The sequence below is a fragment of the Protobothrops mucrosquamatus genome, unplaced genomic scaffold, assembly GCF_001527695.2.
Source record: "Protobothrops mucrosquamatus isolate PMUCROS unplaced genomic scaffold, P.Mucros_1.0 scaffold2296, whole genome shotgun sequence".
Classification (NCBI taxonomy): Eukaryota; Metazoa; Chordata; class Lepidosauria; order Squamata; family Viperidae; genus Protobothrops; species Protobothrops mucrosquamatus.
Window position 1 is genome coordinate 126,260 of NW_015388382.1, and position 16,045 is coordinate 142,304.

Here is a 16,045-nt window from a genome sequence, read left to right on the forward strand (position 1 = left end):
TCTTTGTTTATTAAAAAAAAACTTTCGCGGCTATCCCAGGAAGAATAAATGTTGCAGGATCTAATCTGGGTCGGTCACCGGGACCTGAGGTTTCGTCTTCCGAGCTTTCGGACTCGTGCTGGAGCCCATCTTCAGGGAACTGCTCTCAGCAGAGAGAAATTCGCTGAAGATGGCCCGTAGAGAGCAGTTCCCTGAAGATGGGCTCCAGCACGAGTCCGAAAGCTCGAAAGACAAAACCTCCGGTCCCGGTGACCGACCCAGATTAGATCCTGCAACATTATCCTGCGACACGTATATTCGCCTTCCCTCGTGAGAATAGATGATTATCCGTCTCCTCCGATCTACAGTAGTTCCCCAAAACATTGTTCCATTCCAAGTCTCATAACTCTCCGAAAGGTATAGCCCAGGGGTAGGCAACCTTGGCTCTTTTATGACTCGTGGACTTCAACTCCCAGAATTCCTGAGCCAGCATGGCTGGCTCAGGAATTCTGGGAGTTGAAGTCCACGAGTCATAAAAGAGCCAAGGTTGCCTACCACTGGCTATAGCCCAAGCGCTACTCTTCTCCTTCCGTCCGACAACCTCGAGCCGACGAGCTCAGCGGGGCCAACGCCCTCCATCTTGCAACGCTTCCGAGACAGCGCGGGCCCCGCCACTCATCTCAAGCGGAAGAGCTCCTGGGTTCCGCTCGGGGAGGGGGCGGAGGCGCCATTTCGGACCTGCGGAACTGCCTAACTACGGCGCGAGGGTTGATGGGAAGGTCGTGGAATACTGTTGCTTCCGGCTTAGAAACTGGAAGGTGATTTCTCCCCCCCCTATTTGCCTCCCTCCCCCTCCCCGCTTCGATCCGGTGTCTGAGCTCCCCTTTGGCTCCCGCCGTCCCCATCGGAGCGCCCCTCTCCGCTGGTTCAGCCAGTTGTAGTGGGAGGCGGGGCTATGGAGACGGAGTATTACGGTGGGGAGCAGTCAGGTACAGTCGGAGGAGGCGGGAGGGTGAGCTCGGCTCTCGGCTGGTAGGATTTGGACTGTAGGTTTGTCTGGGGAGGTTCTCAGTCATCCGGGTCGTGGTTGTCCCAACGGTGCTTTTTCAGCTCCCGTTGCCTCTTGGAAAAACGCCTTGGGGACGACTGTAGGGCTTGCAAATGAGAGCAAGGGATTCACGAGCTTTCTTGCTGTATGGTTGTTCCTGCAACTGGGTGCGTAGCGTACCCGTTAGGCCTCATTGTGTTATGAATCTGTTGGCACCTGACCGTTGCCCGAGTTCCTAAGCCTTTCCCCAACCCAGAGAGCCTCTAGGTCCGTTGGGCTGCTGTTTCGGTACGAAGCTGATATAGTTAATGAAAGTGATGCTGCCCGGCAGGGAGAGATAAATTTGCCCAATCTACTTAACCGCGTGTCTTATTTCTGTGTTGTGTTTTGATAATAGGCATGTTTCAAAATGTAGTTTCAAAACAAAAAGGGAAAATAGATTTTGCCCTCCTATGATCTATGATGCTGTTAAACCTTCTGTGGGAGGACAAAAGAGCGAAACATTCTCCAGTCCACCAACTCCCTTCTTGAAGCTTCTGTTTAATTTTCTAATCAGTGAGGAAAGAAAAAGGAACAGAGATAAAATGTAATTCAATTTGTAATGGCTAGAGTAGTGTGTTGAGATGTGTGTTATGGAGGTGCCCTTTGAATCCAGATCTCTGCACAGCCCAAATAACCAAACAATTTGGTTATTGTTTGTACTATTATTTATACTATTGAAGTCTTTAATTAACTATGGAAAGCAAATATAATTTAAAAGTAGAATGGAGAGCTATTATTTATTTACTAGATTTTTATCCACCTTCACTTCTGTATAAGTGATTTGAGTGGTGAACATACCTAATACTCCTTCCTCCACCTATTTTCCTCACCTGTGAGATTAGCTAAGAGAGAGTGACCAGCCCAATGTCACCCAGTTGGCTTTTATGGACTAGAATTCACCGTCTCCTGATTTCTAGTCCAGAATATTTAACCACTACACCAAACTGGCTCTCAATTGACTATGTGTTTGAAAAGGATGCGTGCAATTCACTTGATGAATAGATATATCTTAGGTTGTTTTTATTCTACTACACAGTGCAAAATTAGAATTAGTTTTGAGTTAGTAACATTTCCCCCAAAAAGGAAACGTTTTGTGGAGCAAATTCTTCAAGTAAAGTTTCCTCTTCTTTGTTTCATGCATAGTAATTATAGAATAGTGATGATGGCTTTTATTAACTTCCAGGTATTTTAAACTACAGTTTATGTCAGCCTTAAACACCGTGACTAATGGTGAGAAATACTGTAGTCAGTATGCTGAAGACAGTATGTTAAGGAACCTACTCTATTTTCACTTTCATTTTTAGTGTAGAATAGAAATATATTGAAATGCAATTGAGAGAGAAATATATATTATTGCAGTCAGTGTCCAGTCCATAAAGTATATTATATACATAACATGAATAGTAATTAATAAATTAATTAGGTAAGCAAATCAATCAAAATGTTACTCTTCTTACATATTGCATGATATAATTTGGCCAACTTAAAGAATTGAGCCTGGAATAAGAGTTTAAAATAAAACTTATGAAAATGATCAAGAAATTTAGTTAACAGCTCACTATAGGTGTCAGCATAAAACAAACAATATAAGTTTGATGAGTTCAGTGGTTCCTCTATATGGGCATAATTTGGATTTGAATGGGATAACCTTGTACAGCCCTCTAAAATTACTGATAAAAGAGTGTTGAATTGTGTCAACATTAAGGCCATCCTTAGTTTTGGAACAGCAATTGGTTTAGATAACTGGCAGGTCATTAAGGAGAAATATAAGATTAGTTTGAATAATGATGTTTCTATGGCATTTGATTGCTTCTGTTGTATAATCATGCCCTAGCATAGATACTTAAATTAAGGGAAACCCAGTTCGTTGTGTGTTGCCTTAGTTCAAGGGGAAACAAAATTATTGGAAAGAACCCGAGGAGTTAGATCTTCTGGGGAAAAGAACAATTTAGTTCACTACCTGACAATTCATATCCAAGCACTGGATTCAATCTTACTGACACTATCCTCTCAATGTAGAATTACATATGGAAAACTTGGAATATGCTCCTGAGGAACTTAGTCTGAACCCTTTCCAAGGGGGCAAAAGAGGTATGGATCTATCTGGGCACCAATTAATAATTGTGTTTGAACTTGTCCTGAGTGCGCTCAAAATGCAGCAAGAATAAGCAATGTCTATTTACTGTAAAATAATTTTTGCAGGGCTGTATCTGATTTTTGGGCTTTTTACATATAGATATGGCATAAAGTACAACACTAAGCTATTTAAATAACTTAACCATTCAATTGGACAATTGTTTAATTTCCAGATATACCAGTGCCTTTGTCTTACTATACTTGATTTCTAAGGCTACTGTATTCAGTATTCAGCCAAAGCTCGCAGTGCTCTCTTTAGACCAGCATAGGTCTGGAAAAGCAGAACTACTCCATGTGCTTAAAAACAGATTACTGTATATTGCTCTGCCTATTTTGAGGGATAATGGGAGAAATTATTTATCTTGGCAACTAAAGGATTGATGTAATAATTGAATAATAATGGTTCCAGAATATATCTGTGCCAAAGTCTTCTGTTAGCAGACATTTTCTTGATACAGTGATTCTGGGTGATGCATCTGACCTCTATAGTTGAGTTGTCCTATAATTTATAGACAAGGAGAAGGAAGCTTCTATCTATAAAAAGAAAGGTTTTGAAGCTTATATGCTAGATTAGGCTATGGGAAATTAAATCAAGGATTGCTATAAAATCAATGAAGGCTGCATATAGCTTTGCACATGGTTTTAAAGTGATTTCCCCCCCCCAGATGTTTCAGAACAAGAGCAAAAGTAGAGTGTGCATTTTTAAATTTAACTTGTTTCTTGACTAATAATGTATTTTCTCTAGGTCTAGCCGATACCAAAACTTAATGGGTAGGTATCTGGCATGTTATTTACTGATAATGCTGAGGAGACCAATAGGCTAGTAATCTAATGGAGTTCGGTACTTTTTTTTTGTAAATGGGAACTATTAGGCCAAGGCCCCAAAAATGCAATTGTATTGTTAACATTTTAACTCTTGTTAATTTCATTTTGATAAGCTGATTAGTTATGTCTTCCTTTTTAAATGGTCCAGAACGTAAACTTTCTCAATGAATATTATATAAATAGTTGCCGCCCCACTCCTGTACCTTTCTACATTATTTGTATGGAATAATGGAATCTGTTTCCACGGTTCACTGAATATGTTTACAGTATTTCAGGATTGGTAATCTTGACTATGTTGAGTTTCTAGCTCCATGGTATTCCAGCCGCTGTCTGAAATTGAATGTCTAAACAAGTCTTAATTATGGAATATTTTAGTTCAAAGTTTTGTTTCCGTTATTTATATTTTTATTTATTTTGGCCATTTTTAAGGCTGCCAATTTAAAATGATGCATAGAGCATAAAAGGTCACGAGATATAATGAAGAAAACCTAAAACAACACTCAATGCTATAATAAAAGCTATTGTTAAAACTGAGGCTTCAACACCACTCTAACCCAAGATCTAATGAAAAAGCCAGGTTTTGGAACTCTTTAGAATACAGCCAGTGTATAGGATAGATATATCTGAGGGTGAGAAGGTGTAGAATATAGAGGGCAACAGCAGAAAAAGCCTGCTATCTGGGTCCCATCAGTTGACACTTCTTAAAGGATGGGATCCAGAGCATGTCCCATTATGGAAGACAGATAATCCTTTAGATATCCAGACTCTATGCCACCAAAGATTTTATAGGTAACAACCAGCACTTTGAATTGTTAATTGAAACCTGTTGGTAACCAGCAGAGCTTACAGGGTACATGGGCTTGACAAGATATATCCATGATTGCCCCTGGCGCTGCATTTCACACCAGATGCAGTTTCAAGTGGTTTTCAAGAACAGACCCTTGAAGAGCACATTGCATGAGGTGACCAGAGTATGAGTAATTGTCCAAAGGCTTCTTGGTCTGGATAAGGGATAATTGGCACATAAGATGGATTTATGCAATGTCTTAGTTGTAGTTGATGTAAAGCAGAAATGGTAAGTCCACATGTGAAGACCTCCAAATTCTCCATCAATTCTGAAGGGAAAAGTGCAGTATTACCCAAATATTAACTCCAAAGTGGTGAATTACCTCGCTCAGCAGTCTCATATAGGTGTTAAACAAGGGGCAAGAATATAGAGGTAATTAAAACTAGTACAGTATTCATTTGCATTGATGTAATTGTTTCTATGTATTGAAAGTCATTGTCAACTTTCAATTTGATTTAAACAAATAATGTGTTACAGATGATGGTGGAGCCACACCAGTACAGGATGAGCGTGATTCAGGATCAGACATGGAAGATAACCGAAATGAACAACGCTCTGGATCGGAGAATGGAAGCATAGGACAACATTCAGAGGTAGTCATGAAATAATTTTTTAAATATTAACTGGAAACTATTCTGCCTGTTTGAGCAAAGGATTTCTTAAAAGTTAAACGTTAATATTTAATTCATATGATCTTTTAAAAGTAAACTGCAAATTATAGTATTTCACTATAAAGCAATGTACATTTTTCAAAATGTACAAAGAAATAAACATTTTTGAAGGTTTTGCATAAATTTCACATGTACTGTATATTTCAACAAGGTTTGCAATAACTTTTATTACTATATACATATTAATACTGTTAGTGAAGCATTTTGAAAAAGGATCTAGGCTGAAAAAGTAATTTGGGATTGAGCAAATGTTGCTTTTGAAACTATTTCACTTAATATGTTTCTATATTATTTTAGTGAAAATAAGTGTTTGTTGATTTTATGTTGTATGAATGAAAGATTTTAACCTAGTTGATTGCTAATATGCATTAATGATTTAGTACGTGCCTTTAAGTTGATGTCAACTCTTAGTAACCACATAGTTAGATTTTCTTCAATACGATCTGTCCCTAACCTAATCTTTCAGGTCTTCCTACAGTGCACCCATCACCCACCCATCAGTTTTCTTAACAGACCTAGCCTAATGACAAAGCAAGTATCAGCTAAATATGAGCCAGCAGTGTGCTGCAGCTGCCAAAAAGGCCAACACAGTGCTGGGCTGCATTAACAGAGGGATAGAATCAAGATCATGTGAAGTGTTAATACCACTTTAAAATGCCTTGGTAAGGCCACACCTGGAATACTGCATCCAGTTTTGGTCACCGCGATGTAAAAAAGATGTTGAGACTCTAGAAAGAGTACAGAGAAGAGCAATAAAGATGATTAGGGGACTAGAGGCTAAAGCATATAAGGAACGGCTGCTGAATTGGGTATGTCTAGTTTAACGAAGAGAAGGACGAGGGGGGACATGATAGCAGTGTTCCAATATCTGAGGGGCTGCCACAAAGAAGAGGGTGTCAAGCTATTCTCCAAGGCGCCTGAAGGCAGGACAAGAAGCAACGGATGGAAACTAAGCAAGGAGAGAAGCAATCTAGAACTAAGGAGAAACTTCCTGACAGTTAGAACAATTAACCAGTGGAACAACCTGCCTCCAGAAGCGGTGAATGCTCCAACACTGGAGGTTTTTAAGAAGAGACAGGACAGCCATTTGTCCGAAATGGTATAGGGTTTCCTGCCTGAGCAGGGGGTTGGACTAGATGACCTCCAAGGTCCCTTCCAACCTTTTTTATTATTATTATTATTATTATTATTATTATTATTATTATTATTATTATTATTATTATTATTATTATTATTATTATTATTATTATTATTATTATTTCTCGTGAACCTGTAGGGGGTTTCCTTTTTAAGGAGGCTCCGTAAACTCCACAAACAAATGGAGCCTCCTTAAAAAAATGGAGCCTCTTAAAAAACAAAAAATAAAATAAAAAAAAAACACCTTGTTGCAAAATAACAGGAGTTTGCCACCAGGCTGTATCTGTGAAAAACTGATCCTGTATCAGGCTGGGTGCCTCTGTCAGAAGCTACAAAAAAACAGAGCATTAGTTGGGTGTTATTGGGACCTGGAGGAGGCCAGGTCATGCAAGTCCTTTGGTGGGATTTCCCCTTGTTTGCTGGAGGCTCCAGATGGCCTGATCTCTCCTTTTGCTGGAGTTTGGAAACTTTGGCTGGCCTCCCCTCCCCTTGCTTGCTAGGTGGGAAGGCAGCTGGAGACTTGCAAGCGCCAGCTGGCTTGATCCTTTTCACTAGCTGGGAAGGAAGCTGAAGGACTGCAGGGACCTGGTGAGAAGTGGGAGTTCAGGGTGCCTGAGGTTGGGGTAGCCATGTGTAGGCCTTCCAAGGACTCTCCCATCCCTGAGGTACCCAGTGCGCCGTTTAATGACGCTCACATTCATTTAATGGTTGCATCAGGGAGAACAGGGAGTGGGGTTGTTAAGTGAAGCTGTTTTGCTGAACAACCATCATGGCATACAACCCCAATGGATAGGCTCCATTACGGTCTTATTTTGAGGACTACCTGTACTTAATTTACAGTTAAATGCTAAACATTTCAACTGTAATACCCATGATCGTTTTTGATTTAATTATATTATTTGATTTGGCCTTCATTTACTTTCTGTGGCTTCCTTAATATTATTTCTATTTTCCCCAGAATGAACTTAGTGACGGGGAAGATGACAGACAAACTCTACAACATCCCATGACAGACTCAGAAAATGAAGATACACCGGGACAGAAACATAGTGATTCAGAAAACGAGGATGCCGTTAATCATAATGGCAGTGACTCAGAAAATGAAGGGGTTGATGGAGAGAAAGACAGTGACTCTGATATGGAAGATAATCCTGTTCAACCTGCGAGTGACTCGGAGAATGAGGATGCTGTAAATAATCAGGCCAGTGATTCTGAGACAGAGGAGCCTCTGAAGGGCCATGGCAGTGAATCTGAAAATGAGGAACCTCCGAAGAACACGGGCAGTGATTCTGAACATGAGAGTGTGCATAAAAGGCATGGAAGTGATTTAGAAAATGAAGAGCCCCAGAAACATCCAGCCAGTGACTCGGAAATTGAGGAGCACCCAAAAAACCATGACCCTGATTCAGAAAATGAGACAGTGCAAAAACCTCTTGCCAGTGACTCTGAAAATGAGGAGCAAAAGGTCCAGTCCAGTGATTCTGAATGTGAAGATCCCCCCAGAAATGAAAAGAAAATAGAGGTAGGTGATAGTGATGGAGAAAATAAGAAGGAAGAGGAACTGGTGAATAGCGCCCAGCTTTCAGATAGTGATGTTGGAAAGAGACTACATGGCTTTGACAGTGAAGAAGAAGGAAGTCCCAAAAAACAGAAGATAGACAGTGATGAAGATGGAAAAGAGGAGGAGAAATTGGCCAAAAGGAAAGCTGTTGTGCTCTCTGATAGTGAAGATGAAGAAAGAACACGTAAGGAAAAATGAATTTAGAAGTAATTTTCAGTCTATATATGCTGTGATTCCAAACTAAATGTGTGACATAACGTTTTGGCTCTGAAGTTTTATGTGTGATGTGTCTCACATCAGCATATTATCATTTGCATCATCCAGGTGACTAAAATGCATAAGCAATCCTGCCATTAGGGATTGCACATTCAGTAGAAATAAACATAGTGCCGAACAGGGGATAAATGTACAAATACATGTGTGAACAGTGATTCATTTTGATACGTCTAACAGTTATCACCTTTTCATACTTTGGAATAGACTAAATGTAACACATCTTTAAAAGCTGAATCCTCAAAAGTTGGAGGAAAGGATCTGAACCATTTCTCAAATTCTGTTGATATCAGTATGCCATTATTCTACCTCCTGAAGCATTAGGCCACCAAAGTAAAAAGGACATGGTGAACCCCAGCTGATAGAAGTTGTCCTCAATCTACATCCATTGAAAAGTACATCAAAAGCAATTTAGTGTGTTCACTTAATTGTAGAGAAAAGTACTGGAACTATTGCATGTATTGCAACTTCCCTATTTTCCCTAGATATATTTAATGATATATTTGTACTTCTGCTACCCATTTAGCACTTTCTGTTTTATCCATTATTTCCATAAACTGATATTTTTTCCCCCTATAGGATAGGGGAAAGCAATAAGAGATATCCAAATGGAAAGTGCAGGTTTCTTTTAATGTTTGTGTATGGCAAATCATGTTTAAAAATGAAATTATGTTCAGTCTTCAGTTTGTCGATGATTCTCAGTTATCCAGTGTAGTTTTCTGGAAGTTGAATCATGGCAATTGGACTTCTTTCCTTTTTTGGTTTGAAACATTTCACTGCTTATCCAAGTGGCTTCTTCACTCTATTCTTGATTGTATTACAAATACTGCAGCAGTCCAAAATGAGCTTTCTAAGGTGTATGTGGTGGATGATTTCTCTTCATTAAAATGAAGAGAAAACAGATCTTTGCTTGATAACATCTTCCATGCTAAATGAAGTGGGCCATACAGTGGCCCATTGTACTCCGCCCTCCCTCCCCCCAGACGGTTGCTATTTGACATTATAACATAGCAGGTTGAAAAATTTGCCTTAGTTCAGTTGATTAACAGGAAGTATGATAAAAATGAATTGGCAGAGATCTACAATGACCTTTCTGAAAAAAAAAAATCATGGTTTTAACCAAACTATACAACAAAGATGTTAAAATGGGACCTTATTACTTCAGAGTGGTTACTGGAATTATTAATAAACTTAGGAAGACTTGCTGTTACTTGACACAAGTTTAATTTTTCTGCAGTTATCTTTGTAAATAATTCCTTTTGCTTTTAATGTTAAGGAGATTTTTTCACAACTAATAATTGATAATTATTTTTCTCCAAGTTGGCTCTGTTTTTGATTCATTTATTTATTCATCTGTTGGCAGCTGCAAAAAAGAGCCGTGTTATCTCTGATGGTGATGAATCAGATAGTGATGCTACCACAGGGAAATATGAAAAGCAAAAGAAATCTATCGCTTCTGATAGCGAGGAAGATGATGACAAGGATGACAGTGGAAAGAAGAAAGAAGAAAAAGATCTTTTTGGAAGTGACAGTGAGTCAGGAAATGAGCAAGAGTAAGTAATTTTAAGATTAAGTTCTGGAACAATATTGAATAGATAGGACATTCTTTGGTTTATTGTACACTATCCAGTGGTGTTTTAAGTTGGGTTGCCATATACATTCTTTAAGTAAATAAAAGTTGTGGTGTTAGGTAACATGCCCAGAAAATGATTATGAATAACAGCTTGTTTTTTTCTTCAGAAACCTCATAGCAGATATATTTGGAGAATCTGGAGATGAGGAAGAAGAGGAATTTACAGTAAGTATAGCATGAATTTATATTTTGTTCTTCCCATTCATCACTCCTTCCTGTAATTTTGAGGGATCTGCCAATACACGTTTCTTTAAGTAATTTTCATCTTTGTTAAGTATATTTCTTAGACTGTGATAACAAAATAGTATGCCATTTACAAGTTCACAATTACACTTCATTGGGAAAACATTTATTGGGGGTTTTTTCTGCTCCTGGATTTGAAAGACAACCCCCACTCTTTACCATAAAATATAAAAAACATAAAAATGAATAAATAGCAATTAACACAAAATAAACAAAAAAAAGAATAGCCTAACTGAATATAAGTTGCTGGTGTTGAAGCCATGCTATTTGTTTTAGTTACAGAGATTAGCTGTATTTGTGTTTCTGAAAACCATTAGCAAGCTACTTCCATAATGTCAAAAATACCTACATAAGCATATCAGCTCTGCTTGAAGCAGGCTTATCTTTCTTTACCTTTTTATCATCTTGCCCGATGGAAATATTCTGGACACTTCCAAAATCCTGCATGCCGTTTCATCACCTTTGAATTGTATTAGTTTGTTAGCTTTATCAATTGCTGGATGTACAATCGATAACCCTAACCAGCTGGAAATGTGATATCCTGGATGAAATATAAATATGAACCTTGAGAGCTTTATATAAATTCTATGATTGCTCTCTGTTAAGTATTCTTAAAAACACAGTTTATATAATGCATTATATAATATATATTATATTAAGTTATATTTAACCAACTTCTATTGTGTTTAACCCAAGGGATTTAACCAAGAGGATTTGGAAGAGGAGAAAGCAGAAAGAAAAGAAGTAGCAGAAGAATCCGATTCTGATGACAATATCAGAAGAGGAAAACAGTAAGTTTCTTATAATTTTACAAGAAACCAAATCGATAGTGATGTATATCAAATTATGTATCATATTTAAAAATCTTGCATTTTTTTTCAGGCTTTTCAACATAGCACGCATATTTCTCTTTCCCTCCTCAGTTTAAACATCTTTTTCTAACCCTAGTTCAAGTTTGAGGAACAGCCATATACTAAACTTTAGCAAAAAGTTTTAATTAGGGCAAATGTTTTTATTATTAGAATTCTACATTGCCATCTTCTATAAAGGAGGTAGAACTAGTCAGATGAAGATGTCAATACTTTCTCTAAATCAAACTTATATTTCTGATATTAATCAAAGCCTCTACAAAGCCATCCATCCATGCTCCTATACTGTATACTGGACAAGGTACCCTTTGAAAGCCAGGCACTTTTCCATTATTTGTATTTTTGGTTTCATAGCCAGCTTGCTTTTGTAGAACATTTGTTTTGGTTCCATGTGTTTCTGTGCAGTATAAGGCCTATGCAGATCCTTTAATATATCCCATGGGATTTAGGATAAAGAATGGAATTATAGTCTTAAGGTGGTAAAAATATAAAAATCACTTGACTGTTTCATGTACTCTATATTGGGATTGATAGCAGATAACTTAAACCCTAATTTACAGCTTGATAACTGTTGCTTTTCCTGAATAACAAAACAGAACATTTCCATACCATTGCTTTTTGTAATTCTTGAGGGTGCTACCTTTTTCTTTAAATACCAGTACATTTATAATTTCAGGATTGTGGCCAATGTTCTAAATTCTACATCATAATTTTAAGGAGTAGATAAAGTGCTCTTTATTTTGTTGATAGATCTGTCCCAAATACATCATGTATTATATGTATTGGAACCATTCTTGTTTACACTTGGTTAAGCTGTGACTATATCCTGTTAATCTTTGAATTTTGTGAAACACTGTCTTTCAGTATGGACTTCATGTCAGATTTTGATATGATGTTACAACGGAAAAAGAGCATGAGTGGCAAACGCCGGCGCAACCGTGATGGCGGGACATTCATTAGTGATGCTGACGATGTAGTCAGTGCCATGATCGTTAAGATGACTGAAGCCGCAGAGGTGTGTTTGTTGCTTTCCAAGGCTTGTAAGGATATAATTCACGCGAATGAAATTATTTTAAACTGGATTTCAGGAAAGTACTATGTTTGTCTCACTGAATTGAATACAGGTAGTCCTCAACTTATGACAGCAATTGAGATCAGGCTTCTGTCATTAAGCAATGCAGTCACTGAGCCGTGCTTGGTTTTACTCCTTTTTCTCTGTAATCATTAAGCATATCCAACTTTTCACATTGAGTTTGTTAGTTAGAAGCCTCCTGGAAAGGTCACAGATGATGATCATGTGACCCCGGGATACTGAAACTGTCGTAAATACGAGGACAATTTGGAAATAAACCTTCGTTTGAGCATGTGTGAGAAATGGGCGGGGATAGCGATGCCCGTCCTATGGCACCATGCGCAGTAGTTCAGTAGGCAATGAGTGGAAGGAGTGCAGTTGACGTATCTACTAGATCAATTGAAAATGAACCTTGCCATAGAAAATCCTGCCAAATGTGAAGTGCGTGCAGTAGTACGATTCCTATGTGTGGAAAAACTTTCGGCAGCTGTAATTCATCGTGAATTGTAATGTTTATGGACCAAACATGATGAGTGAAGGTGTCTACGTCAATGGTGTCGCATGTTTAAAGATGGACAAACTGACGTGCATGATGAGGCAAGGAGTGGCTGCCCATCTGTATTCAGCGATGAATTCATGCAGGAAATTGTCAAAAGTCTGTCGGTTCACAATATCTGCGCTTTCTTTACACTTTCCCCAAATTTCTCAGAGTGTTTTGTATGAGGTAGTGACAGAAAATTTGGGATTCCACAAAACACATCGAATGGATTCTGCTTTGGACTTTCTCAAGTGTTATGCTGAGGAAGGAGAACAATTTCTTAACAGAATTGTGACTGGCAATGAGATCTGGGTGTTGTATGTGAACCCCTAAAGCAAACAGCAGTCAATGGTGTGGTGTCATACGCACTACTCAGAAACCCAAAACTCGGCAAATATTGTCTGCCAGAAAGGTTATGGCAACAATATTCTGGAATGCCAAAGGCGTACTGCTAGTGAGGTTCATGGAGCGTGATTCGACCATTAATTCAGAAGTCTACTGTGAAATGTTACGAAAACTCAGATGAGCCATCCATAACAAGCGTCGGGGCATATTGACTTCTGGTGTGGTGTTGGTTCACGATAATGTTCGCCCACACACCACTAGACGCACCCAAGAACTTTTGAAGCAGTTCCGTTGGGATGTTTTGATCACCCCCTCTATAGCCCAGATTTGGCGCCAAGCAACTACCATCTCTTCAGGCACATGAAACAGTGGCTTGCGTTGCACCACTTCGACGATGACAATGCGCTTCATGATGCTGTTACAGGGTGGCTTCATTTCCAGGCAGGAGATTTTTTTGCAGAATGAATTTCAAACCTTGTAAGACGTTATGACAAGTGCCTCAATTTGAATGGCGATTATGTCGAAAAGTAATGTAATGTTGTAATTTTCTAATGTGTATAATAAAAGTTCTGTATCTGCGAGTGTCTATCATTAATAACCAAACAGAAGTTTATTTCTGAATTGCCCTCATACTTGCCAGTTGCCAAGTACCTGAAGTTTGATCACATAACCACGGGACGCTGCAACGGTCATAATCCAAGGACCGGTCATAAATCACTTTTTTCCATGCTGTCGTTAACTTTAAATGATCCTTAAACAAATGGTTAGAAGTCTTGGACTACCTGTAGAGCCAAAGCTGATAATCCGCAAATCTTTTAAAAGAGGCTCACCGCATTTTTTCTATTTACAAAGTGCAGCATTGCTTGTTAAATTTGCCTTTTTTTACTGCTTACTTAGTTCACATTCTATAGGAGAATAGTGTCAAGAACTTAAAACAAGCTCTTATTCCTGCTTCTGCCTAATATCACAAGAGTATAAGTACTCTTGTGTGGCTAACGTGTACACTGAATGAAATTCTGTGCACTATCTGGATACAGAAATCAATGATTCAGCGCATAAAAAAACCTCAGGTATAAATGTAGGAAATACCAGTGAAATTTACACAATCATAATTGCTATTTTTTCCCCAGTTATTTTGTTTAGGCTTAGTTGGGCTTGCTTTTTTAGTTATTTCATTACAAAAGGTTGTAGTTGGTTTGATTTGCAAATGTTTTAAGCATTTTGCTTTTTTCTGCTTATGTTTAATGTCATGTATATAATTTCTTGCAGGAGGATAGACAGTTGAATACACAGAAGAAACCAGCACTAAAGAAATTAACTTTGCTTCCAACTGTAGTCATGCATCTTAAAAAGTAAGCAAAACTCTGATTCTTTTTTCTGTACAATATTGTGGGGGAAAAAAGGTTTGATGTAGATGGTCATATGCTAAATCGTTATTTGTTTTTATCTAGATAAGTAGATATTGTAATTGTCCTTTACTTTGTTTTATTATTTTAAAATGAAATGAATTTAAATTTTTGAAGACTAACTTTCTGTTGAAAATAACTTATGACTTTTAAAGGTTTATTATACCTTGGAAGGTTTTATTAAAATCACTGAATTGCTAAAGGATTTTAAAGGTGAATAAAACCTAACTTGATAGAGAGTTTTTCAAATAACTTGTTTGGAGTGTAATCAATCTAGCTACAAATCTGTTGATAATATCAGTGAATCATTTCCTTGTAATAACTAGGATCCACATATCTACGTGCATTCAGATTATTTAGGGTTTTGCATCAAATTAGCCTATATCCTCTAAAAGTTGTTCTTCAAGTGTTGTATAGAATCATAGGATTCAATGGAAACGTAAAAGTCGTCTAGTCCAACTACTTGTTTAAAATATGATCCATAAGACTATCTCTGACAGATTGCAATACTGTCTGAATCCATGTCTTTTGAAGATATCCAGCAAAGGAGAACTCAACATATCACATGGCAGACTGCTTCATTGGTTGACAGTTCATACAGTCAGGAGGTTTTAATCAAACATGTATTTTACTAGCAGTTTGTATAAGGCCTTGCTAAGTTATATCCAGTATACTGTAATAACAGCATTCCCTGATCCACTAATAATTTTATCCAAGAAGATGATATTAGTCTGGTGTCGTTTATGTTTAAAAAAAACATTTGCATGCTCCTGTTAATTGAATAGTATCTATCATAAAGATGCTGCTTGTCTGTTCAAAGATGTTGCCCAATACAGAAATCAAACTAATAGATCAGAAGGGCAAATAGTTGTAACTGGAAGGTAGGTACATAGGTGATTTAAACATATTGAAAATGGCTTCCCATCCCGTCTTAATATTTTTGTCATTTTAAGCAGTGGAATAAAGAAAGAAATTGAATATGCCTTTTTCTTTACTTTTGAACTGCTAATTTAACATTTTGTTTTCAATTTTTAGGCAGGACTTGAAGGAAACCTTCATTGACAGTGGTGTAATGTCAGCCATCAAAGAGTGGCTTTCTCCATTACCAGATCGGAGTCTTCCTGCCCTGAAAATTCGAGAGGAGCTTTTGAAGATTTTGCAAGAGGTCAGCCTCCCATGCATGCAGAGTCAGCATAATTTATTTAGAAGACTTGTTTTGTATTCTGCTAAGATTAATATTTGAGAAATTAATAGGCACATAACGGTAAGATGAATTGTGATACCTGCATAGTTTCAGTACCTACAGAAGTACTTTCATTTTAAAACTAATACAATAATGAAGTATAGCTGCCCTGTGAAGCCAAATTCTATAAAAGTTAAGAAACCTTTGAAAATGTGGGAATCTCTGGATTTAAATGAT

The 16,045-nt window shown here is 37.9% G+C and overlaps 1 protein-coding gene across 4 annotated transcripts; it reads left to right on the forward strand.

The window, feature by feature from the left end:
• Positions 1-727: 727 nt before the first annotated feature.
• Positions 728-15,790, forward strand: IWS1 (interacts with SUPT6H, CTD assembly factor 1; the record flags this gene model as incomplete). 4 transcript variants are annotated; one of them, XM_015824619.1, is given in 10 exon segments in its annotated part: positions 734-797; positions 3,089-3,160; positions 5,355-5,470; positions 7,644-8,430; positions 9,883-10,072; positions 10,260-10,317; positions 11,092-11,186; positions 12,129-12,279; positions 14,489-14,571; positions 15,661-15,790. In XM_015824619.1, coding segments are annotated over 9 exon segments (1,674 nt in total), but the record flags the coding sequence as incomplete, so codon positions are not given.
• Between the last annotated feature and the right edge of the window lie 255 nt (positions 15,791-16,045).